Genomic DNA, 26,302 nt, shown 5'->3' with positions numbered 1-26,302 from the left:
TCAGCTACTGAAATTATCAGTTAGGCTACTTTCACACAACAGGTTTTTTCTGACAGGCAGGATCCAGCGTCGCACGTAAGCGACAGATACCGGCGTCTTTTTTGAAAACCTGATGATCCATCGTAAAACGGATAAAAAACGGAAGAAACGGATGGAAAACCTGATGAAACGGATCCGGTTTTCTGCCGGATCAGGTAGACTGATCCGGAGGAAAACCGGATCCGTTTCATCAGGGCTTCCATCCATTTCTTTATCCGTTTTACGACGGATCCAGTTTTTAAAAAAGCCCATGGGAGGCTCCCAAACATGATTGGCTACTGAAAACCTATATACACTCACTGGCCACTTTATTAGGTACACCTGTCCAACTGTGTGTTAAGACTTAATTTCTAATCAGCCAATCACATGGCGGCAACTCAGTGCATTTAGGCATGTAGACATGGTCAAGACAATCTCCTGCAGTTCAAACCGAGCATCAGTATGGGGAAGAAAGGTGATTTGAGTGCCTTTGAACGTGGCATGATTGTTGGTGCCAGAAGGGCTGGTCTGAGAATTTCAGAAACTGCTGATCTACTGGGATTTTCACGCACAACCATCTCTAGGGTTTACAGAGAATGGTCCGAAAAAGAAAAAAAATCCAGTGAGCGGCAGTTCTGTGGCCGGAAATGCCATGTTGATGCCAGAGGTCAGAGGAGAATGGGCAGACTGGTTCGAGCTGATAGAAAGGCAACAGTGACTCAAATTGCCACCCGTTACAACCAAGGTAGGCAGAAGAGCATCTCTGAACGCACAGTGCGTCGAACTTTGAGGCAGATGGGCTACAGCAGCAGAAGACCACACTGGGTACCACTCCTCTCAGCTAAGAACAGGAAACTGAGGCTACAATTTGCACAAGCTCATCGAAATTGGACAGTAGAAGATTGGAAAAACGTTGCCTGGTCTGATGAGTCTCGATTTCTGCTGCGACATTCGGATGGTAGGGTCAGAATTTGGCGTAAACAACATGAAAGCATGGATCCATCCTGCCTTGTATCAACGGTTCAGGCTGGTGGTGGTGGTGTCATGGTGTGGGGAATTTTTTCTGGGCACTCTTTGGGCCCCTTGGTACCAATTGAGCATCGTTGCAACGCCACAGCCTACCTGAGTATTGTTGCTGACCATGTCCATCCCTTTATGACCACAATGTACCCAACATCTGATGGCTACTTTCAGCAGGATAATGCGCCATGTCATAAAGCTCGAATCATCTCAGATTGGTTTCTTGAACATGACAATGAGTTTACTGTACTCAAATGGCCTCCTCAGTCACCAGATCTCAATCCAATAGAGCATCTTTGGGATGTGGTGGAACGGGAGATTCGCATCAGGGATGTGCAGCCGACAAATCTGCGCCAACTGTGTGATGCCATCATGTCAATATGGTCCAAAATCTCTGAGGAATGCTTCCAGCACCTTGTTGAATCTCTGCCACGAAGAATTGAGGCAGTTCTGAAGGCAAAAGGGGGTCCAACCCCTTACTAGCATGGTGTACCTAATAAAGTGGCCAGTGAGTGTATACAGTGCTCCGACAGGCCATATTTGACAGGTTGTAGAGGAGAAAGTGCAGGATGTAGAGGAGAGCAAGTGTCTGGCGAAGATGGAAGGCGTGATAGCAAACATTTTGAAGATTAACGTTGATTTTACTGTTGAGGCGAATCGTTTGAAAGCGATTGTTCTGGAGAAGGAGCAAGAGAGATATCAGTGCATCAAGCGTCTGCGCTGACGACGTTTGTGGATCCACCCCATCACAGCCAAGAGAATAACGCGTGGGGTGCATTCTACACTATACATGGAGCTACGAGGAAACCCTGAGAAATTTTTCTCATATGTTCAGATGCAAATGGAGAACTTTGATTTTTTGGTGGAACGAATTGGACACCTCATCAGAAGAAGTGATACATATTGCCGCTTCTCCATTTCACCACCGGAGCGTCTGATGGTGACTCTTCGGTAAGGCATTTTTATTGTATCTCCTCCTTGTAAAGCACACTTCTACAGTAATGTTGTTGCTGGTAGTTTTTAATAGTTGTTTTTATTGTATCTCCAACTGTTAAGCTGACTTATAAGTGTAATGTTATTTTTTATTATGTACTCATTTTTCCCTTTTTTGTCACCGATTCCTTGCAACTGGAGAATCCCTTTCGTCACTCCATTTCCAGTTCAGACTTGGGATTTCCACCATTTCCGGAATTGTGACGCACACATGCCGTGCATTGTGGGACTCTTTACATGAAGAGTTTATACCACATCCCACATTGGAGAGATGGCTTGAAATTGCAGATAAATTCCAACAAATCTGTCAGTTTCCCAATTGCTTGGGTGCAGTGGACGGGAAACAAAGCCGCATCGTCTAACTTGCTGGATCTGGATCAGAATATTTTAACTATAGAAATATTTCTCCATTGTGCTCATGGCCATCGCTGACGCTGAATATATATATAATACAAGTTTACAGCGGTTGATATTGGGGCCTATGGCCGCTCCAATGATTCCCAAGTTTTCAAATTGTCTGCAATGGGGCATCATCTCTATGGAAACACCTTCCAATTTTCACCCCCAAGAGCGCTGCCTGAAACCTCTGGGCCACCAATGCCATTTGTTTGTGTTGGGGCTGAATCCTTCCAATTGTCGGAACACCTGCTGAAACCATACTCCAGTAGTGGATTGACGCAAACTAAAAGAATTTTTAATTAGCGCCTCACACGAGCACGAAGAATGGTGGGGTGCGCTTTTGGGATTCTGACAGCGAAATGGCGAGTTCTATTGACCGCTATCAACCTGAAGACTGAAACTGTGGACGAGGTGGTGAAAGCTTGTGTGGTTCTGCACAATTTTGTTATATGCAAGGAACAGATTTGCATTGATGACCACCCTGAAGAAACCACCTTGCATGATTATCACAACATTACGTATAGAAGTTCTGTGTCAGTTTCAAGAATGAGGGACAAATTTACTGAATATTATATTTCACCTCAGGGAAGAGTAGACTGGCAGGATGAGACAGTTTGAAAAATTGGTCTTGTAACCAAAAGTCATTGACCTTCTTTACCCAAATTATGTTACCTTCTTTACCCAAGTTGTTTACCTGGTTGTGTTTTACCCCAAAGTATTTTACCTTCTTTACCCAAAGGATTTTACCTTCTTTACCCAAGTTGTGTACCTGGTTGTGTTTTACCCCAAAGTATTTTACCTTCTTTACACAAGTTGTGTACCTGGTTGTGTTTTACCCCAAAGTATTTTACCTTCTATACCCAAAGGATTTTACCTTCTTTATCCAAGTTGTGTACCTGGTTTTTACCCAAAGTATTTTACCTTCTTTAACAAAAGTATTTTACCTTCTTTACCAAAGTTGTGTACCTGGTGGTGTTTTACCCAAAATATTTTACCTTCTTTACCCAAAGAATGTTACCTTCTTTACCAAGTTGTGTACCTGGTTGTGTTTTAACCATTGTATTTTAACTTCTTTAACCACAGTATTTAACCTTGTTTTAAAAACCATTTTTTAACTTAGAAACCTTATAACCAAATAAAAGACCACATTTTTAAACAAACTGTTTTTATTAACAAATTATTAAAAAGAAAAAATTACAAATCTACATAGTGGGGGTTGGAAACAGTGCTGGAAGGGCTGTCAGATTGGGACACTGACATTGGGAGTGTGGAGAGAGGAAAGTGATGGTGGTGAAGGATCAATAGGAGCAGGTGAAGGGGTGGAGAAAGAAATGGAACGGGTGGACATGAAACCGGGTGTTGTATTGGGAATTTGGAAGGTTTGAGGGGTGGAGTTGAAGGATTGGGAGGCAGAAGAGGTGGAGGGTGGAGAAGAGGGTTGTGTTTGGGGCATGATGGGTGTTGAAGGAGAATGGTGGAAGTGGGCAGGGAGTGGAGGCACGGGTGATGTGGTTGGGAAATGGTACGGGGCGGTATGTTGGTACGGGGCAGGCTGCTGGTACGGGGAAGGCTGCTGGTATTGCATAGGAGGGGGAGGAGGGACAGTGGCTGGAGGAGGGGCAGGTGTGGGAGGTTGTACCAGGGTGGGTGAAGGGGGTTGGGAGCTAACTTGCGCTAGAGCAGACTGGCACGATTGCATTACATGCATCTGCTGGTCAGGAGATAGCTTATCCATGCGCTCGAGTACAGACTGGAAAAATGTGTGGTTTGGAGCTTTACTTGCATCTGAATGCATCCTAACCAGAAGTGTGCGCAACTCAAGAATACTGTTGCTGAGCAAATTAAATCCTACGGTCATTTGCTCAGACAACAGTTTCAGACAGTTCTGGAAGGATGCATTCAGATGTAACAACTCGGGCGCATAGCTCTTTTCTGGACCCCTCTGGCGCTGCTGCCTAGAACCCACAGGTGTACTAGAGGTGGCAGCAGCAGAGGGGTGGGGTAAAGGAAAAGCTATATTCTCACCAGCAGATTCATGCAATGCAGGCGGCCATGATGCTCCAGCGCAAGGGGGTGGTACCAAAGGATCAGATGTGAGGGAAGGCTGAGAAGGTGCAGATAGTCTGGGACTGTCGAAGTGTCCCTCAGTGGCGGACTCCTCAGGGATAGCCCCAGAAGTGTTCAACGATGCAGGCTCCCGAGTGCTGCAGATAGTGCTGTGGAGTAAACAGAAAAAAGATAATGAATATATTGATATTGCATGGCCCTGGCTGAAAGCAAAAAAAAAAAAAAAAAAAGGGTTAGACATGTAAACATTTTAAATTAAATGGGGTGGGTAATATTTACCTTCTGTTCACCATCGTCTCCGGAGGAACGACAGGGCTCTTGAGTATTTCTATTTGCGCCTGCGTCCTCCAGATCCACTCGGGGCCCGCATCTCGTTGTTTAACTCCTTCTTGAAGCGATCCCTAATTGACCGCCACCGCTTGACAATTCTCTTGCCTGAAAAGTGAACGCACAAATTGGTTAGTATACAACACTTTTACATCCAGCAACACGACTGAATTGTGTATACTTACGTACTTACGCGCTTTATGCTGGGCCCGAACCTCAAGGCCCTCCCAGTTGGCAACAAGTTCCTGGCAGACTTGCTCCCACAGCCAACGGGTCACATTGAGATTGGCATGGCTGCGGTCCCCCATATTCCACAGTGGCTCCCGCTCTCGGATCAGATTGATGAGGAGGTCAATATCTAGGCCTGCCTCCTCCTCACCGTCCGAGTCAGGAGCACACTGTGAAGCCTGTTAAAAAAAACAAAAAAAAAATACATTAAACTCCAAACAACAACATATAGTAGAGACAAAAAATAAATTTTACAACAACAAATAAATGTGCTTACCCTATGTTGACCACCCGTCCACTCACGCCGACTCTGGGAGCCGCTTTGAGGACCTCTGGATCGGACACCAGAATCTGAAGACTAAAAAATAAAAACAAACAAAAATGATGTGCTTGGATGTAGGCTTGTGCTGTGTTCAGTGTGATGTCTGTAATAATCACTTTATGTGTTTTATGTAGTGTGATGAGGTTTTTCTGCGATGCATGCAAGAAACTTACCAATTGTGAGCCCACTCCAGGTATCTCTCCAACCCTTCGGTCTTCTTATGGAAGCACCTCTTCTGCTGCAGCTTCCTGTTATACAAAAATTATCGATTAATATATTTAGATTTATATATCTATATACACATACATATACAGTGGGTCATTTAAGCTTTATTGCTATAAGAGCACTTATGTGGCCATCAAAAGAATACACAGGGCATCATTACTTTCTAGGGGTAAAATCTGGTCACCCTTTTTTCTATGGAACTTGCACAGGGCATTAACATATTCTAAGGGGCAATTTTAGCATCTAGAGGGCACGAATATGGGGGACAGACAATGGATCACTGGTATTGTGCCAAATAGCCGGTGCAGTAAAAGGGACGACTTGCCCGGAGATGGCATATCAGAGATGTATTGTGATATACATAAAGACATAAATAAAAACAAAACCAGAATTTATTTTTTTTACCTCTAAGCGCGGACGACGCGAGGGAGGGCTCCTAGAAGAAGACGACATGTCTGGCTGGCTGGCCTGGCTCTGTGGCTGCTGGCTGGCCTGGCTCTGCGGCTGCTGGCTGCTCTGCGTCTGCTGGCTGGCCTGGCTCTGCAGCTGCTGGACGGCCTGGCTCTGAAGCTGCTGGACGGCCTGGCTCTGAAGCTGCTGGACGGCCTGGCTCTGAAGCTGCTGGACGGCCTGGCTCTGAAGCTGCTGGACGGCCTGGCTCTGCAGCTGCTGGACGGCCTGGCTCTGCAGCTGCTGGACGGCCTGGCTCTGCAGCTGCTGGACACGCTCTGTCGCTGGACACGCTCTGTCGCTGTCTGCTCTGCGGATGGCTGCTCTGTGGCTGGCTGGCTGCATGGTAATGGATGGATGAGTGCCTCACTGGCATTGTTTATATATGTTATCTGGGGGCTGGGCAATGGGGTCTGAACAGGCTCAGATGTAAAAACTGGATCCGGCGCTGTCCGGTTTTTCGCCACAGACAAAAAAACATTGCAAGAAACTTTTTTCCAGACGCCGGAATGAAACATTTAGCTGGATCCGGCGAAAACCGGAAGGCCATGCGGCGCAATCCGGCACTAATACAATACAATGAGACAAAACCGGATCTAGCGGCAGATATCGCCGGATCCGGTTTTTGAAAAAAGAGCCGGATCCAGCCTGTCATAAAAAACCTGATATGTGAAAGTAGCCTTACAATCTATAAGGAAAAAGGGGATAAACGAAAGGTGGATGGTAACAATTGCTTTTAATGTTTGGACCATCCCTAGTGTAAGAATCAGGTGTTCCTGTTGCTGCATGAACTAGTTAACAGTCTAAATATGTAACAGTACAGACACAGAAGGCTATTAAATGCAAAAAGCATGTGAGAACATGATGCGAGGAAGGCGATAGGCGTTGAGGCGATAGGCCAGTCTGAACAAATGCATTTTTAAGGCATGCTTAAAACTGTGGGGATTGGGGATTGATCGTACTAGCCTGGGTAGTGCGTTCCAAAGAATTGGCGCGGCACGTGAAATGGGAGTGGGAGGTTCTGATTAATGAGGATGTTAACCTCAGGTCGAACGGAGGGCACAGGTAGAGTGGTAGGCTGAGACGAGGGAGGAAATGTAGGGTGGTGCTGAGCCATGGAGGGCTTTGTGGGTGAGGGTAATAAGTTTATGCTGAATTCTGGAGTGGAAGGGTAGCCAGTGTAAGGACTGGCACAAGGTAGAGGCATCGGTATAACGATTGGTGAGGAATATGATCCTAGCTGCAGCATTCTGAATGGATTGTGGAGGGGAGAGTTTGTTAAGAGGGAGACCGATTAGTAGAGAGTTACAATAGTCCAGGCGAGAATGAATAAGAGAAACAGTAAGAGTTTTTGCAGAGTCAAAAGTAAGAAAGGGTTAAATTCTAGAAATGTTTTTGAGGTGCCGATAACAAGAGCGAGCCAATGATCGGATGTGGGGGATGAATGAAAGCTCTGAATCAAGTATGACCTAAAGACAGCGGACATGTTGCTGGGGAGTAATGGTGGAACCACACACGGAAATGGCAATGTCGGGAATAGGTAGGTTAGTAGAGGGAGGAAACACGAGGAGTTCAGTTTTTGACAGGTTCAATTTCAGATAGAAGGAGGACATGATGTTAGAGACAGCAGTAAGACAATCACTGGTGTTTTCCAAAAAAGCAGGCATGATATCAGGCGAAGAAGTGTATAATTGGGTGTGATCAGCATAGAGATGGTACTGTAACACAAATCTACTGATTGCTTGACCAATAGGGGCAGTATACAAAGAGGAGGAGGGGGCCTAGAACCGATCCTTGAGGAACCCCAACATTAAGAGGAAGATGAGAGGAGGAGGAGCCAGCAAAAGATATAGTAAAGGAGTGATCAGAGAGATAGGAGGAGAACCAAGAGAGAACGGTGTCCTTGAGGCCAATGGAACGGAGTATAGTGAGGAGGAGCTGATGATCCACAGTGTCGAATGCTGCGGAGAGATCCAAGAGAATTAGCATGGAGTAGTGACCATTGATTTAGCTGTTAGAAGATCATTAGAGACTTTAGTGAGGGCAGTTTCAGTAGAGTGTAGAGAGCAGAAACAAGATTGTAGAGGGTCGAGGAGATAGTTATCTGAGAGATAGCAGATAAGACGGGTGTGGACCAGGTGTTCCAGGAGTTTAGAGATGAAGGGAAGATTAGAGGCAGGTCTACAGTTAGTGGCACAGTTTTGGTCAAGGGATGGTCTTTTAAGTAATGGCTGTATGATGGCATGCTTAAATGAGGAAGGAAAGATACCAGAAGAGAGTTAGAGGTTGAATATTTTTGTTAGATGAGTGGTGACAGCAGGGGAAAGGGACTGGAGGAGATGTGATGGAATGGGGTCACTGGTGCAAGTGGTAGGGCGAGAAGATGCAAGGAGCCTGATTACTTCATCTTCTGTTACTGGTTCAAAATCAGAGAGTGAGCTAGATGCAGTGGTGGGAGAACAGTGCATGGTATGAGGTGATTGGGAGATAATTTCCTGTCGAATATGGTCAATTTTTTCTTTGAAATAATTAGCCAGATCATCAGCATAGAGATTCGTGGTTGGGGCCTGCACTCTTGGGTTAAGTAGGGAATGAAAAGTGTCAAAAAGACATTTCGGGCTATTGGATAGTGAGGTGATGAGGGTGTTGAAATAGGTTTGCTTTGAGAGGTGAAGGGCAGTGTTGTATGTTTTAAGCATAAACTTATAACGGATGAAATCTTCGGGTAGATTGAACTTTCTCCACAGACGTTCGGCGCACCTGGAGCACCACTGTAGGAAGCGTGTTTGCAGCGTGTGCCTGGGTTGTTGCCGTCTGTGCCTAGTTGTTCTATGTATAGGAGGTGCAATTTCATCCAGGGCACTTTGAAGTGTTTCATTGTAATGCTTCAGGGCAGAATCAGGACATGAGAGGGAGGAGATGGAGTCATCATTGGCCCCTAAGTTCTTCATAAGTTTCTGGGTGTTAATGGCCTGTATGTTTCTAAAAGTGTGGAAAGTGGGGGTGACCTGGGCGGGATGGCAGTTCTTGATAGAGAATGATAGAAGGTTGTGGTCAGAGAGCAGGAGAGGGGAGTTTGTGAAATCATCCACTGAGCAAAGCCGGGAGAAGACCAAGTCGAGGGAGTTTCTGTCTTCATGCGTGGGGGAGTTAGTATGCCGTGAGAGGCCGAAAGAGGAAGCTATAGATAAAAGGTGAGAAGCAGATAGTGAGAGGGGAAGGGCAATGGGAATGTTGAAGTGTCCTATGATGAGGGCGGGGATGTCACAGGAGAGATAGTGTGGAAGCCAGGTGGCAAAGTGATCCAGAAACTGTTGGGAGGGGCCCAGAGGACGATACACCACCGCTACTCGCATGGAGAAGGGGACGTAGAGTTTGACAGCATGGACCTTAAAAGGGAAGACAAGTGAGGGTACTTGAGGGATAACCTGAAAGGTACATTTGGGTGATAGGAGCAAACCAACGCCTCCACCTGCTCTGTTGTCCGATCTTGGGATATGAGAGAAGTGTAGTCCACAATATATGAAAGAGCACCAGCAGCGGTGGTGTCTGACTAGTGGATCCAGGTTTCAGTAAGAGCCAGAAGCTTAAGAGAATCGGAAAGGAAGAGGTCTTGGATGAAGGAGAGTTTATTACACACTGAGCGAGAATTCCAAAGGGCACAATTAAAAGAGATAGAAGGCATGCAGGCCTATACTAATAAGATTAGAGGGGTTTCTAAGTGTAGCAGTTGAGGGGTTTGATTTACTATAACTTGAGGGGTCGGGGTTGGGAGAGATATCTCCTGTGACTAGAAGAAGGAGGATAGAAAGAGTGACCAGATGGTTAAGTGATTTGTGAGAGCGTCTCTTGTGTTGGATGGTGCGAGTGAATGGATCAGTGCTGTTTAGCAATGTTAAAAGAGCGTGAGTGCTATACATAGGAGAGGAAAGGACAGAGGGGCCGATATGGATGGAGTGTTAAGAGTTAATGCAAGGGTGGTGAATGTGAGTGAATGCAGCAGCCAGGATATAAATTATACAAATGCATATAGTATATATTTGTGGTAATCCAAATGTACAGGGAATAGACTTATTTATTTGTCTTACCAGTCTCCTGCCCTGCCTAAATGCCATGTTATAACTGCCCGTACTTTGATACATGTTTATATATGCATCCCCAGCCTAGGTCTGAATATATAGCAGGCAAGGTGTAATCCTTTTTTTTTTTCTCTCCTCACTCGTTAGCAATCAAACTAAGTTAAGACAGCAGGACACAATAAATGTATTGAGCAGATAAACAAATGTCCAGACCTACATAGATCATAAACCACTTTGAAAAGTTACTTGAATTCAATAGCATAAGGGGACAAGCAGAGCAAGTTGAAATAACTATATACCATTATATATGCTGCTAAGATGAATTACATAGGTAGGACACATGCAGGACTCAGTGAAGTTGCTGGAAATAGTTAAATACCATTATATATGCTGCAAAGATGAATGCATTTTCATTTCAGACCGAAAACCCCCCATAATCTTACGCTAGATTTGTATCTGCACTAAACAGTGTTCTGATCTGTTATCTGTTTTCTTGAATTAAATGTTTGGCCTTAATAAAATAAAAACCTATACTGATCTTCCATGCTGGCGCCATTCCAACAGTGTGAAATACAAGAAGTGTGAATAGCATAATGTCTTTTGAAATTTAGGAAAAACACATGAGACACTTAGCACAAAATTTGGCCAAAAAATGTGAGCCTATTCACCAACGTCAAGGAGATCTCATTGAATGGGTCCCTGACCTGACTGCCTAATGTGATCACTTACCTAGGGCTAATAACTTGGTAACGCCTGTATTCATAGAAAGGTCATGTCAGGATCCTGTCAGCGCCGGCGTGCAGCCTCCGCTGAGCAGGGACTCACCCGCACTGTAGGGGGGCCCGGGGTCAGGTACAGCCGGAAAGTACAGATAAACAGGACCTGTGGACGCTGAAGTTTAGCAAGAAGTCATAGGACCTACGGTCATGTGACTGCAAGGGGGCGGGGCTTAGCGTCCTGCTTTCAGAGATGGCAGGACACTATACAGAAATACTCAGTCAGGCAAAACGGAGGTCATACACTGAGATATCAGTAAAGCACCAGGGATAAGACAGAACGGATAGTCAGGGCCAAGCAGAAGTCAAAACCAAACAGACATAGAAGGTACCAAGCAGAATCCAAAGCAATATCCAGAGAACAGACCGAGTCGTACACAGAGAATCAAGCAACCAGAACACAGCACAAACACACTCAGGGGTCACCACACAATGCCAAGGGCGAAAGTATAACTGACGGGGATGGGAGCGTCCTGAGGCTATAAGAAGCCTCTCCCAGAACCAGGGAGAGGCCACAATCACAGCCCCAGGTGTGCAGGTAAGCCTGCACCGGGATCACAACCTTTAACCCCAGAAATGCCAGACATCAGCACTGGTTCCAGACATTAACCCCACGTGTGCGAGTCAAACCCGTACTGAGATCAAAACCAAATGTGATTGGATGGAATTAAAATCACAGCATGGTGAAGGGCGGAGTGCTCAGTCAAAAAGCTAACATACAAATAACAGAAAAAACTGACGGCACATCTAGAACTAGTCTGAACAAGTGCATACCAAAAAACAGCTTACATATCAAAATGAGGAAATGGTTGCACTCAATTGCATTATGGCATATCAATGTGAAATACAAGAAGTGTGAATAGCATAATGGTGTTTGAAATTTAGGAAAAACACATGAGACACTGGTAAGTGTTCACATTAGGCAGTCAGGTCAGGGACCCATTCAATGAGATCACCTTGACGATGGTGAATGGACTCACATTTTTTGGCCAAATTTTGTGCTAAGTGTCTCATGTGTTTTTCCTAAATTTCAAAAGCCATTATGTTATTCACACTTCTTGTATTTCACATTGATATGCCTTAGTGCAATTGAGTGCAACCATTTCCTCATTTTGATATGTAAGCTGCTTTTTGGTATGCACCTGTTAAGACTAGTTCTAGATGTGCCGTCAGTTTTCTGTAATTTGCCATTCCAACAGTGTCAGCACTCGGGGTCCCAGAGCTCTTGTGCGGTGTTGTGACATGTGCCTGGCGCCCAATCAGCGCTGGCGTCACTCTCTACACCTACGTACCGATTGAACATGAAGAGGAGGTCCGGGCTGCAGCTGATCCCTGACTTCTTCTTCATGTTCCATCCGTATGAAGGCGAAGAGAGTGACGCCAGCGCTGATTGGGTGCCAGGCATCACGTGTCAAAAGAACCGCATGAGAGCTCCTAGACAGTGTGTGATGACACTGCTGGAATGGCACCATCACGATGAGTTTAAGTTTTTTTTTTTATTTTATTGGGGCCACACATTTAATTCAAGAAGAGGTTGTCCTAGTAGTGGAGAACCTCTTAAAATTATTCTAGTTTACCAAGGATGCAAAACACCACACTAAGCAAACTTCTGCTTCCATTACCATTATCCTGAAGCATTTTTGACCTTTTTCTGATTATTGCCCTCCGCTCATTGAGGTTTCCCTGTTGTTGTAACCCATATATTAAAATTCTTATAAAACTCTTTGTAAAGATGAGAAGTGATCTTTCCAGCTTGCAGAGTGAAGGAAATGATGGATCCATTTTGTAACGGGTGCTTAATAAATAATTCCATTCAGTGAGTGTTCTTTATTAGACATAATACTGCTATGGATTAACAAATCAAAATAAAAACAAAAATTCAGCTAAAAAAAAGCATCTTCCCGGCTTACAAATTTACAGTTCACAGCTACGTTAGTGAAACGTGGAAATAGAAAGAATGTGGCGTCACTCACCTGTATGCGTTCTCTGGTGGGCCTTCAGATGTGAGCTCTTTGTGTAGACTTTTCTGCAGCCATTAAACTGGCATCTATGAACTCTCTTCTTATTCTCAGGTGACGCCTCTCCTGCATTCCCCTGCTCACTGTCACTTAGGCCACACTTTGACGTTATGGCAGATGAGGATTCTGTGGCCTTTCCAGAGCTGACAGAGGCTTTTTTTGCAACCAGTTTTAATGTTACCGTTCCATCCAAAGCAGACAGAGACTGTGGTGTTTTGACCAGATGCCGACCAAGTTCCGGAGAAGATGGTGGCGTTAGTGATGTCACTGCGTTGAGCTGTGCCTGATTTACAGAGGTGTAACATTCTGTAGAGGAGCTGGCGGGCAGTAAGCTGACACATGTTTCTGAGAGCAGTTTGTTTTGTGAAAGTAACAGGTCCATACTAGGACGCTTCTCATATGTACTGATGTCCACAGGAATTAGAATTGGATCCAGCTTACGGGCACATCCATCATGCGAAATAGAGCTGCTCAAGAAAGAATCTAAATCTTCTCCAAATGCCTCTGACATCTTCTTTGGTTCGGTCTGCAAATACCGCTCCAACTCCAGACAGGTCTACAAAGTAACCGAAAATAAATGTCATCAGTATAGCATATTTGATAGAAAACGCTAAATAACACTCACGTAATTGAGTTACACTGATGGGATGCTAAACTTAATGCTGTGCACTAGACCCCCACTACAACTATTGGTCTAACTTAAAGAGAATCTGTCAGTAACATTTCAACCCAGAAAACTAAATGCGCATGTAGTTTTACCTTTACATGGCCATTCCAGTTCTCTGTTACTGAGGAATCAGCTTTTGAATTGATATTGAAATAAAGCTGAAGAGCTATGGTAGATCTGAAGCCTCTGTCACTGCAGGTCTATTCACTGCCCCGCACTGCCTTTTCCTGCTTGACTGAGAACTACTATGTTGTGTTATTGGAGGCAAAGGCATTGTCAGTCAAGCAGGAGGAGGCGGTGATGGGCAGGAAATAAAGCTGGGGTGGAAGAGGCTTCAGATCTACCATAGCTCCTCAGCCTCATTTGCATGTCAATTTAAACACTGATTTCTCAGTAATGGAGGAACAGACTGGCCATGTAAAGGTATTGCTGGACTTGTCTTTATTACATGCACATATACATAGTATGGCTTGTGAAATCCTGCTGTCAGATTTCATTTCAGATGTAGCAGGTTTACCTACAATCCTATGTACAACCACCACACAGAGCTGTGCAAATATTCACCGGAGATAGATTCAAGCCAAAAACCTTCAAAGCAACAGTGCTAAAACCTGAGCCAGGATGCTGTCAATTGACTTTTTTTTTTATCTTTAGCAATTCTCTTCTGAACTCTCCTCCAAAGCCATTATACATGTATTTGCTCTCTGCGCAAGCTTTATCTCTTTGCTGCTGTAAGGCTACGTGCACACGTTGCAGATTCTGCTGCGGATCCGCAGCGGTTTTGGCTCTGCGGGTCCGCAGCAGATTCTGCTGCGTTGTACAGTACCTTTATTTCCTATGTAAAAAAAAAACGCTGTGCACATGCTGCGGATTTTTCCGCGTGGTTTTGCTGCAGGTTACAATCCGCAGCATGTCAATTCTTTGTGCGGTGTCACACTTTATCATTATGAGGTGTGAAACCGCAGGGCAAAACCGCAGGCTAATCCGCAGATAAACCACAGGACTTTTGTCCTGCGGATTTACCTGCGGATTTCTCTACAAAATCCGCACAACCAAACAACTACGTGTGCACTTACCCTAAAAGGTTTTAGCAGCAATACCGTGCATCGCCATTGGAAAAGAGTGGTGCTGTTTTTCTTACCTAATCTAATGCAACCTCTATAACGTGAATCTACATTAAGGAGCAGTGTAGCAATAATCCCCTTCCATATAGAAATCTATTCGATGAATTGCTCCCTTTAGAAGCCAGTTACTCAGTAAAGAGTGACAGCTTGCATCTGCTGTTCTATACAAAGACTACAGAATACCATAAACTACAAACTGCGTTTTTTATGAGACTTAAAGGGCAGCCACAAGGGATTTGCCGTCCAGCAGTCCTACAAATTTATTGCAAAGGAGCCATTCCAATAATGAGCCTTTTATGGCATTGCCTATGAAATGTGTATATTACATATTTATTAGCATTGCATAACATTTTATATTATATGATACAGTGTAACAGAAATGAATGTAGATACACAATATTGTGGACGCAGATCATAAACCCATGTGTACTCGCAATTGTTCCCTTTTCCTTCCAGAGTTTTGCACTGAAGTTTTACCACTGATAAAACAATATATAGGATGTAAATGAAGAACCATTACGTGGATATTGCCTGCTCTTCAGAAATGATCTCAGATCACATTATAAGAAATGTGCTGCTGGCATTTTTATATTAAAGGAGGCTTGTCACACTCAACATGAGTCTGATCTGTCAAAAGAAGCCTATGGAGAAGGAGAAGTTGGACAGACTGATATATAGGTTTGTGGGAAAATATTCAGTATGACGCTATGTTCACATGGCTGTATATAAACTGTCCAATTTTCATCCACAAAAAGAGAGGATTTTCATCTGTATTGTCATCCATGTGGCATTCATTTTCATATATTAGCAGGGAAAAAATGTACAAGATCGAGAACAGTTTATAATATGAATGTATCAACAAAAATCAGATGCTGTATGGTTGATCTGTATGGGATCCGTTTTGTTTTTGCACAGCTGTAGACCTTTAAAAGGCAAATCTCAATCAAAACACAGAAGAGACTAGAGCATGCTGCAATTACTTTCACATGGATCTTTGGTCCATGTAAAAGAAACAGGTATGTGAACAAGAATAATATTGAATAATATTGGTCTGAGTACTGTCACATTTTTTTATGGAGGAGCATTCAGACCAAAATATGGTCGTCTGAACTCAGCCTTGCTTGTAATCAGTGATTGACAGCTATCTATACATGCACACATACAAGAAAGGTGGTCAAACACTGTATAATTCCACCCCTAAGACTTCTAAACCCCAAATGAGCAGGATTATCAATGAATAAAATGGAAATACATTGTTATGCTCATTATTATCATAAATGATTTACATTGCAAAGTATTTGAAATAACAAGCATAATTTCAATTAATTGTAATTTAAAATGCTCTGTTCTCAAGAACGGAAGGTTTATAATTCTACTGATAACTGCCCATTGTCTATATTACCGGACACCACTGCAGTCTATCAGCAGTGCATACAAGCTCAGACGTGGGTCAGATTACCGGATATGGCCAGAGTCATTGCCCCTGTGTTCTTCCGATGCTGCAAAGGCAAAGGTGCCTCTACTTTTACAGTATCAGAGAGCACAGTTATTTGATGCAACAAAGCTGCTGGGATAAACTGTCAATTAAACAAGAGAGTGTCACCCCATTGCAGGTTATCAGCAGTGCTTACACGCTCTGACTCTGGCCAGATTACAGGATAAGGCCAGATTCATTGCCCATGTTCTTCTGATGATGCAAAGGCAAAGCTGCCTCTGCTTACAGCATCAGAGAGCACAAAGGTTGCTGCAACAAAGCTACTGGGCTGAACTGTCAATCAAATAAGAGAGTGCCAACCCATTGCAGGCTATCAGCAGTGATTACCAGCTCTGATGCTAGCCAGATTCTTGGATGTGGCCAGTTTCAGTGTCCCTGTACTGTTATAATGCTACAATGGCAAAGCTGCCTCTGCTTGTAGCATCAGAGAGCACAAAGTTACTGGACCAAACTGTTAAACAAGCAGGAGCATGGCACGGAATCGGGAAGCCTGGGGGATGGAGAAGTGAACAGTGCAGATCTTCTGAAGATTTTAAGAAAATTGCTTTAATGTTGACTCTTTCCCACAACCAATATATCTATTTGCTGAATAATATGCCACCCATAGATTGCATGGTCAGATTTTCAAGCTAAGAGGTTCCTTTAACAAAACTGTACTTCCATGTGGCATAAAGCTAGGGATGCATAACATGCAATGGGCACCAGTACTAGGTGTATGAGAACTGCTACGTAGAAAGCAAAAGCGATTTTGTCCTGCGTAGGTCGGCAAGTAGACTGGTAAGTTTCCTACAGTTTAGGACGCCGCTGTCATTCTCTCTTTAGCGCCAAGATGTAAAGGGCTTACAGCATCTGTTTACTAGAGCACAATAAGTGCTAAAAAAACGCTGTTTGGCTTTCCAGGAATATCTGAAAGGCTGCGATAACATTCATTCTGCTTCCTTTTCTTTTTACTGGCCTGTAACAACTTCTCAGTGGAATTCAGGAAACAGCGCCATGAATACCAATTTATCTAAACCGCCTCCTAAATACACCATATAAAAAAGCAGCTTTACGCTCCTTCCATTGACAATCAGAGCTGGATTAGGAGTTATGTCGTGAGAAATTAACATGTTATTAACTTTAGGTAATGGTTAGCAGACTGACAATAACAGTTTTTATAAAACATAATGGATGCCTAGAGACAATGGGGAACACAGATAGATTTCCTCGGAGTTTAAGCGCTTTGGAAAATACGCTATTTTGTAGTTATTAAAATGGTTGCCCAGGGCCAGTCTAATATGATGGAGATTTAGAGGCTGACATAGTGAGAGCGTTGAAACTTTAATGAATTGCTATGAGAAGCCCACTCCATAATATTTCATATAACTGAAATTCAGACTGAAGAAAGGTGTCAGGATAGATTACTACGACACACACACCATTACAGAAAGCACAGCAAATATAAAAAAGCAGCCGCTAGACAATAGCAAATCCAGCCATACAGCACAGTCTGCCATTAGCTTTCTTCACAGCTGCTTTATTGATGTCTGAACGCTGCATTATTATGAATAGTACTTATTTTAGAAGGAATACAGGAGATTCGACTGCACAAATGGATTTTCTACAGCTATTGTTGCCGAGGTAGTGGAACACAAATATTGGCCATTTTCTTCAAAAGACAGGAGGGAGGGGGATATGAAACGATACCCCTCAACATATTGTAGAATGGTTTGTACTGATTTGCATGCAAGACACGTTTCTATTTAAAGGGAATGTGTACCTTTAAACATCTCTGGCTGTTATCATAGAGAAAAGATGAGGAAGACTGAAAATTCCAGGAAAATCTATTAGGTTTTTAGTGACGTGTTTAAAGCTGTACATACCACGTAAAATGATGGTGTAGTCAGAACAGAAAATATACACATATAGGAGCTTTAAGGCCACGTTCACACATTCAGTATTTAGTGAGTTTTTTACCTCAGTATTTGTAAGCCAAAACCAGGAGTGGGTGATAAATACAGAAGTGGTCAGGTTCGTCCTGGGGTGCCTAGGGTCCACCAGGGGAATTGACTCTAGGGACCCACCCTATGGCTACCATAAACGGTTTTATTACGTGTTCATTTTTTGGCCTCTCCCACTAAAACGTGTGCCTTTTAGCAAGCTGTACAGTGTGCAAAAGAGAACGCTCTCAGCCTCCTATATATCGTACAGACCGCACTCTCAGCCTCCTATATATCGTACAGACCGCACTCTCAGTCTCCTATATATCGTACAGACCGCACTCTCAGTCTCCTATATATCGTACAGACCGCACTCTGACCCTCCTATATATCGTACAGACTGCACTCTCAGTCTCCTATATATCGTACAGACCACACTCTGAACCTCCTATATATCGTACAGACTGCATTCTCAGCCGCCTATATATCGTACAGACCGCACTCTGACCCTCCTATATATCGTACAAACCGCACTCTCAGCCTCCTATATATCGTACAGACCGCACTCTCAGCCTCCTATATATCGTACAGACCGCACTCTGAACCTCCTATATATCGTACAGAATGTAATCTCAGCCTCCTATATATTGTACAGACCGCATTCTCAGCCTCCTATATATCGTATAGACCGTACTCTCAGCCTTCTATATATCGTACAGACCACACTCTCAGTCTCCTATATATCGTACAGACCGCACTCTGACCCTCCTATATATTGTACAGACCGCACTCTCAGCATCCTATATATCGTACAGACCACACTCTGAACCTCCTATATATCGTACAGACTGTACTCTCAGCCTCCTATATATCGTACAGACCACACTCTGAACCTCCTATATATCGTACAGACCACACTCTCACCCTCCTATATATCGTACAGACCGCATTCTCAGCCTCCTATATATCGTACAGACCGTACTTTCAGCCTTCTATATATCGTACAGACCACACTCTCAGCCTCCTATATATCATACAGACCGCACTCTCAGCCTCCTATATATTGTACAGACCGCACTCTCAGCCTCCTATATATCGTATAGACTGTACTCTTGGCATCCTATAACACATACAGACCGCACTCTCAGTCTCCTATATATCGTACAGACCGCACTCTCAGCCTCCTATATATTGTACAGACCGCACTCTCAGCCTCCTATATATCGTACAGACTGTACACTTGGCATCCTATTGCACATACAGACCGCACTCTCAGCCTCCTATATATCATACAGACCGCATTCTCAGCCTCCTATATATCGTACAGGCCACACTCTCAGCCTCCAATATATCATACAGACCGCACTCTCAGCCTCCTATATATCATACAGACCGCACTCTCAGCCTCCTATATAGCGTACAAACCGCACTCTCAGCCTCCTTTTACAGATACTTTCTATAAAAGGTTGAGAGTGTGGTGTATACAGTATATAGGATGCCGATATTGCGGTATGTACAGCATATTGGCCTCGTATATGACATACAGGCTGTCGGCCTCCTATTAGGCCTCCTATAAGACATACAGACTGTCGGCCTCCTATTAAGCCTCCTATGAGACATACAGACTGTTGGCCTCCTATTAGGCCTCCTATAAGACATACAAAGTGTCGGCCTCCTATCAGACATAAAGACTGTCGGCCTCCTATGAGACATACAGACTGTTGGCCTACTATTAGTCCCCCTATAAGACGTACAGACTGTCGGCCTACTATTAGGCCCCCTATAAGACATACAGAGTGTTGGCCCCCTATAAGACATACTAAGTGTCAGCCTCCTATTAGGCCCCCCTTTAAGACATACAGAGTGTCGGCATCCTATTAGGCACCCTATAAGACATACTAAGTGTCAGCCTCCTATTAAGCCCCCCATAAGACATACAGAGTGTTGGCCTCCTATTAGGCCCCCTATAAGACATACAGACTGTCGCCCTCTTAGATACTGTACAGACTGCACTCTCTGCCTATGTACGGCATACAGGAGGATGATAGTGCGGTCTGTACGGTCGATATACAGGCCTCATATGACATATTAGGCCATATAAGAGTGTGGTGTGTGTATCTTATATAGGAGGAAAAAATGGGGCCCCAAATGCTAACATATTGCAAATCACACAGAAGCATTTCGATTGTAGTTATATGCGCTGAGTTCAGGACGCTAAATGAGTGCGATCGACAATATTGAAGTCGTTCAACACTTGTTTCTCGGCCTCTTTCCACCGTCTGAGAAAGAATGATGGGGACAGAACAATGACTAATGGATCAATCTGTCCCCATACGGTATCATGTTATCAGCAGCACATCTAAAGTTTACACCCCATAGTCCTCCATATAATATAATTTGCCCCATAGTTCTCCATATATTATAATACACTCCTCAGTCCTCCATATAGTATAATACACTCCCCATAGTCCTCCATATAGTATAATACTCTCCTCATAGCCCTCCATATATTAAAATACACTCAGTCCTCCATATAATATAATACACTCCTCCATATATTAAAATACACTGCTCAGTCCTCCATATAGTATAATACACTCCTCATAGTGCTTCATATAGTATAATACACCGCCAGTCATCCATGTAGTACAATTCACTTCCCATAGTATAATGCATTCCATAGTTCTTCATATTGTATAATGTATACTCTATAGTCCTCAATACAGTATAATGCAGCCCACATATAGTATAATGCAGCCACCCCATAGAGCATAATGCAGCCACCCCAGAGTATAATGCAGCCCTGCCATACAGTATAATGTAACCCCCATAGAATATAATGCAGCCCCCCTCTTAGAGTATAATGTAGCCACCCCTTAGAGCATAATGTAGCCACCCCACAGAATATAATGTAACCCCCATAGAGTATAATGAAGCCCCCCTCATATAGCATAATGCAGCCCCTCCATAGAATATATGGCAGCCCTTTATATAGTATAATGTAGCCCCACCATAGAATACAATGTAGCCCTCCTCATATAGTATAATGCAGCCCCAATAGCATATAATGTAGCCCCCATACAATATAACCTAGCCCCCCATAAAATATAATGCAGCCCCCCCATAGAATACAATGTAGCCTCCTCATATAGTATAATGTAGCGATCACCTCCCATAGAATATAATAAAGATAATACAGCCCCCCATAGAATAAAATGTAGCCACGAATAGAATATAATACAGCCCACCACCCCATAGAATATAATGTAGCCCCCCATATTACATAAAACAGCATTCCCCATAAAATATAATGTATGATGTACCCCCCATGGTATATAACACAGTCACATAGTATATTACACAGCCCCACATGGTATATAACACAACCCCACATGCTATACAGCATAGCACCAAGGTATACAGCACAGCCCCACATGGTATATAGCACAGCACCATGGTATATAGCGCAGCCCCACATGGTATACAGCACAGGCCGATGGTATACAGCACAGCCCCACATGGTATACAGCACAGCCCCACAGGCAGTGGCGTAACTACAAAGTTATGGGCCCCGGTGCAAACTTTCAAATGGGGCTCCTCCATGCCAAAATGCACGCACATCTCCGCTCCATACACCTTGTACACGTGCAGTTCCGCTCCATACACCCTGTAAACGCGCGTTCCGCTCCATACACCTTGTACAAGCGTGTTCCGCTCCATACACCTCGTACACGCGCGGCTCCACTTCGTACACACGCAGCTCCGCTCCGTACACTTCGTACACACGCGGCTCTGCTCCGTATACTTCGTACACATGCGGCTCCGCTCCGTACACCTCGTACACACACGGCTCTGCTCCATACACACACGGCTCTGCTCCATTCCCCCTGTAAACCCCCCCGACCCCACACATAAACTTCCCGCACCATGACAACCTGCACAGCAGAGACCTGCAGACCCGAGGCTTCTGATCATGTGACCACTGACTCCTCCCCTCCCGTGACCTCATCACAGGTCCTGTGCCAGAAGAGAAGATCACAGCCTTACGATGCGGTGGCTCAGTGCATGGGGGGCGTAGCGGCGGATACCCAGACAGCGTGAGTGGGCCCCCTTCTGTCTCGCCAGGGTCCCGGCACTTGCCCGGGTGCTGATGCCGGCCCTGGCGCTATGGTATGTGCACGCGCGTCCCTGCAAATCATGGGACACGCTTTTAAAGGGCCCACACATTTAAAGGGGCAGCATTTTTAAAGGGCCCCAGCGACCCTCGGGGCCCGCCAGGCCAGACTGAGCCTGGAAGTGGTGACGTGTTTCTATTATACTTTTCCTCTGATTGTTCCACTCCAGGTTTTGTGTTACAAATACTGAGGTAAAATACTGAGCAAACACTGAATGTGGGAATGTGGTCTGAGAGTAAGTTATATAACGTGCTAATGTAGTGCAATTACGCCAGGTGCACCATTTATCTAGTAGCCGCTCCAACCTGGTTCCCTTCCAATAATGTGCACAGGACAGCATCGTCAGGGGGTGACGAAGGTACGCCGAAACGCGCGTCGGGGCTGGCACATCCTGGGGACAGAAACAGCTGAAAGGTATTTACACTGTCCACAATTATTTTTATTGTATATTATAAGTTCTGATTTATTACACTATTGCGGCACATTGCACTTCAATTGTGGCAGCTCATTTATTATAAATTATTTGAGCACTCGTTTTGTGCTTTCACATATATTTTAAATAATTTTTCCTTTTGCACACGGTTACAATTGTGGCACATTGCACTTTATTGTGTGGTAATACATATTTAGTTATTATATATTTTTTAGCGTTTTTATATATTTTTTCACAGTTTTTTCTTGCCCGGACATATTATATGTTTGCACATAAATTTATTACACTTGCACTAGCAATTTTTATATGTGCTTTTATATATACATATATATTATATTCATATATATTTTTGGCTTTCATTTTATACTGTGTGATATTATTGTGGGTGCTTTATATTGAGTGATTATTGCTGTCCCCAGGCTGTGCCCTTATTTGGCATTGGCCTCCCCATACCATTAATTTTAAATATACACATATATATATATATATATATATATAATATTGTTGGATATCTAATAAAATAAAAATCTTTATTATTGGACATTGTTCTCGGTTTCTTCGCTTTCTTCATCCTCCAATAGAGAAGCAGCTTTCCCATGAGATGGTTTCACGTGGACCTTCATACTCTTATGCTACTTTGACACTTGCGTTTTTTTGTGCTGTGCACCGTGCGCAGTGCAAACGCACATAAAAAACGCATCATGCGTTTTTTTGCGGTTTTGCACTTTTTTATATAAAAAAACGCATGTGTTTTGGTAATGCGCACGTTAGCGCACCCATAGACTATAATGGGTGTTTGGGTGAAAAAAACGCATTGCGTGCGCATGCGTTTTTTTGGGACAAGTCAGACGCACAAAAAATGCAACAAGATGCATTTTGTGCGCCCGAGCGCACTACAAAAAAATGCATGCGCATACAAATGCGTACAAACGCATGTGTATGCGCACTCATTTAAAATATAGGAAAAAAACGCATGCTTTTTTTGCGCAAAAAAAGCGCAAAAAAACGCAAGTGTGAAACCAGGCTTAGGGTGTGTGCACACGCTGCGGATTCAGTGGTGTGGGCGGGGTTATAAAGAGCTTAGCATTAGAGAATGGCTAGATCTACATTCTATATGACTTATAGCAGCCCAGTAAGTCATACATCACTTGAATCATGGTTTTCACCTACATCTCAGATGGGGTAGCAAAAACCAGGTAACATATTTATTTTAAAGATGACCTATCAACGAGTCAAAAGTAGCCATTTTTGCTCTTATTCTATTCTTGTTGCAACCCTGAGTTTTTTGTTTGTTTTTTTAAATCCTTCGCAGAGTTCCAGTGATATAGACCTTTATGGTCTTTACCAAGGACACATTTCTCACAGGATTCTATTGGGAAAGTGTTTTTACGCTGCTCTACATTGATAGCCTGTGAGTAATAATGCCTCAGAAAAGACCATAAAAGTTTGCAATAAATAAAAAGGTCCATATCTCTGGGACCTCATAATGGGTTAAAAAACAAACCAATGACTCAGGGAAGCAGTAGGAATAAAATAAGAGCAAAAACCAGCCACCTCTTTAAATTAATAATACATTTACATTGACTTATGATGCGGCCACTGTTTCTTCATGTCTGTCAAAAGCAACTATTGGAATTAGCAATGCATACTAGCAAACCTACAATAAAATGCCACATTTGTAACTTTACCTTCCAAAGCTTATTCACCTTTATAACTAGTTAAAGTCCATGTTCACTACTGGGACAATCCATTGTCAATCACCGCATAAAATAACAGCTATACTAAACTCCAGGGCAGGTGCCGTATCAGCTGTGTTAGTGCCTTGTCACCTTGGGCTCACGTGACATTATGTCACTCAAACCCTGCTGCCAATCAGCGGCAGCATCAGTCTCCCCTACTTCAGACAAACCAGATATCAGGAGAAATAGAGAGAGAAGCCACAGCTCTCATTTACTCCGGATGTCTGATATGTCAGTGAGGGAGGAGAGCAAAGTGGGTGCTTATTGGCAGGAGGGCTAGAGTAACATAATGTCACGTGAGCCCCAGGTGACAAGGCACTGACACAGCTGGAATGGCGCCTGCATCGAAGGTGAGTATAGCTGTAATTATTTTGGGAAACAGAGTGTCCAAGTAGTGGATAACTTCTTTAACACACAGGAAACAACTCTTTCTGCTTTAAAGTATAGGAAATAGAGGTGAATAATTGTGTCATTGTCTATATGGTTCCTCACAATTACCATTAAGGTGTCCAGGTAGTGTAGATATAGGTTGACTGAAACAACTGATTTTAGCAAGCATGGCAGATCAACTAACGTGTAAGGAAGTGTCCCTCAAATGCAGACACTGTTGAAAGAAAAGGTAGACATATTGATTTCAACATGTCTGATCCTTTTGTTGTCACAACATTTCATATGCCATCCAGAGGTTCCTAACATCAACTTATTCATCTGTTCCCATTCGGTTCGCAATATGTGCATTGGTGAGTGCATAAATACAAATTGTAGTGTATGATAAAGCCACAAAATATCCAGCCAGTCCAACTATACAAATATCAAAGAGACTACTCCATACCCTACAAATAATCAAGGAACCCTGATGCAAAACAAGGTAAAATAATGGAGGCATGAAGAGTAGAATAAGAGAAAAAATACATGAGATACCCAAATGCAGGATTACATCTGAAAGGGCCAAACGGGCAGAATTGTTTAATGCCTGGGGCGACAAGATGACACTGAAAGTAAATGACGGATTTCGGTGCCTTAGATCAGCACCAACGCTCCCCTGGCTCCGACATGTGTATGATGTCCCTTAAATGAACTCTGAAACTTTTTGGTGCCATCGCGAAGTGAAGCAAAGGAAATAATCCTAAACCTGCAGATCGCACAAGTGTCCTGCTGCATTGTATCATTGTATATGAATTCAGCATGCTGGCTTCAATAATTCCACTTTTTCTCTGTAATCCATTATGAATGGCTACTATTATGTTCATGTCGAACGTTTGCCGCAGATCAACAGTAACCTAAGTGCAATTAGACTGTGAATTGATGCTACTTGAGGATAACAGCAGGCCGCTAAGCTCCTGGGTTTAATGGGGTTTCCTGTAAGTACTATTCATGTGATGATGCGACTGCCTGCGAATATCAGCGACAATTAATAAAATAAGACGGGCTCAGATATGGGATCCTGTCACTTAGGTCAGTGTTGACACGCGTACCGAATACAAAGTGTTAATGATGACCTTTGCCCAAGCCCCACGAGCTGCAGACGGATGGCATTCAGGCATTGATCTGAAGATCGGGGCTGGTACAGAGCAAGGCTTCTCTGCAAATAGAGCTGCAGATTACTGGAAGAAGCCCTCAGGAGACATTACATTAAAAATGCTTGTAATATAAAGCTACAGTATAAAATGCAGGTCGTGGTCAAGCTCTGTAAATCGCATAGGAAATGAGACATCAACACACCTATATTTACAGCCATGTGCTCTGTAAGGGACTACACCATCAATTAGTAACGGCGCTCCATGCCCGCTTCTGCCCTTTTATGCACCATCTCCTACCCCATTAATTT

General features: G+C 43.6%; 1 protein-coding gene across 2 annotated transcripts in view; it reads right to left on the bottom strand.

Moving 5' to 3' along the window:
• The window catches only part of KLF7 (KLF transcription factor 7), a 474,435-nt gene that overhangs the window by 212,136 nt on the left and 235,997 nt on the right, over positions 1 to 26,302 (bottom strand). For both annotated transcript variants that reach the window (XR_012219719.1, XM_073541904.1), the window contains exon 2: positions 12,878 to 13,478. Coding sequence is in view for 1 of the 2 variants with exons in the window: in XM_073541904.1 (XP_073398005.1) it covers positions 12,878 to 13,478 (601 nt within the window). In the remaining variant the exon portion in view is untranslated. The remainder of the gene's footprint in view (positions 1 to 12,877; positions 13,479 to 26,302) is intronic.

Source organism: Dendrobates tinctorius, unplaced genomic scaffold, assembly GCF_039654945.1.
Source record: "Dendrobates tinctorius isolate UK_male_01 unplaced genomic scaffold, ASM3965494v1 ptg000125l, whole genome shotgun sequence".
NCBI classification, from domain to species: domain Eukaryota; kingdom Metazoa; phylum Chordata; class Amphibia; order Anura; family Dendrobatidae; genus Dendrobates; species Dendrobates tinctorius.
The sequence above is the reverse complement of the archived record's forward strand: the minus strand, read 5'-3'. Positions and strand labels throughout refer to the sequence as shown.